Raw genomic sequence first — 2,869 nt, forward strand, 5'->3', positions numbered from 1 at the left:
TGCTGGTTCGAATGCCTATAGGTTTATATCCTGATCATTGTCCCTCCTGTTATGCTCTCAGGCGACAGATGATTGGCTATTTCTTTACCTCCTGTTTTTGCCTAATTAGCATTTTAGTGAGCTCTCTTTACTACCTGATTGGGCGGGTGTAAGCTAAGTTGCAAGCTCCGTGTTTAAAGGTGGATGCGGTCATCTTCCCAGCCAGGCTTAGGGATTCTTAGTCTGCCTAGGAAATCCAACTAGTCCTGGCTCTCAGTCCCCTCTCTCAACAGTAAAACCCAAGTGCTGTTGGGGAGGTTTGACCACTGCTTTAACTGCTTCCTGCTCAGTTGGGGCATAGTAGTGGTTGTGCAATTGAGATTTCCTCAGGAGGGGTGCCTTGTCTCTCAACTAATTCAGTAGTGGCTACCTCGAAGCCCTTCTGAAAGTGAGAGGGAAAGAAACCAGCTTGCAAAGTCCCCTGTATTATCTATTCTTAAGTGGAAGTCGGGAGCTGTGAAAATGCACATCTAACAACCCTTAACTTACTATACCCACTCCTAAACCACAGCAGAAAATGAAGAAAAGGTTGGCTATGGGCAATAGACTCAACTTTTTGTTCCTATGTCTAACCTATAAAAATAGAAAAATAATACTGTCATTCCCTCATCTCCCACCATACTGAACACGCATTAGATGCTCAATGAATACTTGTGGATTTTAGTGAAGATTAAGAGGAAGTAGACGGAAACTGACGCTTGAAAGGCTGGCACACGCTAGAACTGCACCACAGTTTGCTCTCATAGCTCATTTACTCAGCTTGCGGTCAGGTAGGCATTACCGTCCCCAATAGAGAAATCAAGGGAGGCCCAGCAAGGACAGCCAGGGTCCCCCAGAAAGTAGAGGAGGACTTAGGGTTTTACCAAAAGCTTGTACTCTTTATGCATGTACCCCACGGCTTCTCCGCCAAAGCTCCTGGCACCTTGCTTTGCAGACAGACGGCGCTCAACACATTTTGAGCAGAAGTGTGGTTCAGCACCAGGAAGGACATCAGCTTTTGCAGAGACGACTCTTGGGATGGAGAAAGACTCCCTAAATCTTCAGGGTGCGGTCAAAACAGGGTAGGCTAGCGCCAGCGGAGCTAGTGGGTAGGCTTCAGGGCAGCTGAGGCCGAGTCCGAGCAAACGGCCAGGAGGGAGAGGCTCCGAGGAGCCCGACCTGCCGCTCGGCGACGCGAAGCCTGGCAGATAGAATACCGGGCAGCCCGAGCGCGGCCAGCGGGCGGCTGCGACACGGTTGGCAGGGCTGGCGGGGACGGAAGAGGGCCATGTGCAGGGGCGAGCCGCCGGTGACGCACTTCCTCCCTGCCTGTTCCGGCTTAAAGGGGCCCCAGACAATCCTCACAATAACAACAAAACCAGCGCGCCTGAGGCCGGCCCAACGGCTCTCGTCCCCGCCCTCCTGCCACCTGCAGTCGCCTGGGCCGCCCCCGGCCCTGCCCTGCCTTGCGCCACCCTGTGCTGTCCAGACTGAGGGGTCAGGCGGAAAGCCGGGCCGCGCCCTTGGGTCAACTTCTCTCCCTGCCACCCGCGCCTCCTCGCGAGACCCGGGGCTGGGCCGTGCCCGCCGCCGCGCAGCAGGAAGGGAGCGGCTGCCGCGGAGAACGCCCCGCCGGACGGTGTGGCTGGCGGCCCTGTCTGGGCACGGAGGGCGGCGGTGGCGGGCCCCGCGGCCTTCTCTCAGGTACCCCAGTCCCGGCTGACCGCCCTGAGCGGCCCAGCCCCTTCTCCAACCTGCACCGTGGGGCCGTGGCGTAGGGGCCTTGTTGCGTTTCAGCTTGGGGGTCGCGGTGGGGCGGGGCAGTGACACCGGGCCGGCTGTCGTGCCCTCATCCCTCCACCCTTCCTTCTTATAGCTTCCTCTCTCCTCGCGACTGCCTCCACAGTCTGGAGCCCGGCGGAGCCCGGACCTGGCGGGGAGAGGTGCATCCACGGCCCAGCACCCAGACCCCACCGTCGCCGTCGCCACCACCTCAGTCCATCCTTGGTACCGGCAATGGCCTTCGTATCGCCCAGTGCACTTGTAACTGACTTGGACACGGAATATTAAGAACTCACTTCTGGCCGCATCCCAGTCGCGCCGGCGGTGACCACCTCGGCTCTTTTGGGGTTAACTGCTGCTCCTCTTGACTCTGTCTGATTTTGGGGGCACCATGGACCAAAGTGGGATGGAGATTCCTGTGACCCTCATCATTAAAGCACCGAATCAGAAATACAGTGACCAGACTATTAGCTGCTTCTTGAACTGGACCGTGGGGAAACTAAAAACGCATCTATCTAACGTTTACCCCAGCAAACCAGTAAGTGTGTAAAAGCTGGGGGCAGCTGCTCTGACCAGCAGCTTTTCGTGCCGTGTACCCTTCTTTTTCCTGCCCCTCCCCTCCAGTCTTGGATCAAATAGGTCTCTTTTGGTAGACCGCGAGGTATTTTGAGTTCTGAGGTTGTGTCTCTTGAGTGTTCGAACCATCATGAATATTTTCCTGATGAGGTTCAGTTAATTAGTAAGAGAAAGCAGAAATATCAAGGGACTTAAGAATTGGCAGGCAAGGCCGGGCGCGGTGGCTCACGCCTGTAATCCCAGCATTTTGGGAGGCCGAGGCTGGCGAATCACGAGGTTAGGAGTTCGAGACCAGACTTACCAACATGGTGAAACCCCATCTCTACTAAAAATAAAAAAATTAGCCGGGTGTGGTGGCTTGCGCCTGTCATCTCAGCTTTTCAGGAGGATAAAGCAGGAGAATCGCTTGAACCCGGGAGGCAGAGTTTGCAGTGAGCCAAAATCGCGCCACTGTACTCCAGCCTGAGTGACAGAGTGAGACTCTGTCTCAAAA

General features: G+C 55.6%; 1 protein-coding gene across 2 annotated transcripts in view; it reads left to right on the forward strand.

Moving 5' to 3' along the window:
- Positions 1–1,359: 1,359 nt before the first annotated feature.
- Positions 1,360–2,869, forward strand: part of HERPUD2 (HERPUD family member 2) — a 60,984-nt gene continuing 59,474 nt past the window's right edge. The window contains exons 1-2 of one of the 2 annotated variants that reach the window (XM_011950170.1): positions 1,360–1,722; positions 1,895–2,338. In XM_011950170.1, coding sequence (XP_011805560.1) covers positions 2,192–2,338 — 147 coding nt within the window. In that variant the 5' untranslated portion in view covers positions 1,360–1,722; positions 1,895–2,191. The remainder of the gene's footprint in view (positions 1,723–1,894; positions 2,339–2,869) is intronic. The other variant, XM_011950171.1, reaches the window with a different exon arrangement.

Source organism: Colobus angolensis, unplaced genomic scaffold (genome assembly GCF_000951035.1).
Source record: "Colobus angolensis palliatus isolate OR3802 unplaced genomic scaffold, Cang.pa_1.0 Scaffold302, whole genome shotgun sequence".
Taxonomy (NCBI): Eukaryota; Metazoa; Chordata; class Mammalia; order Primates; family Cercopithecidae; genus Colobus; species Colobus angolensis.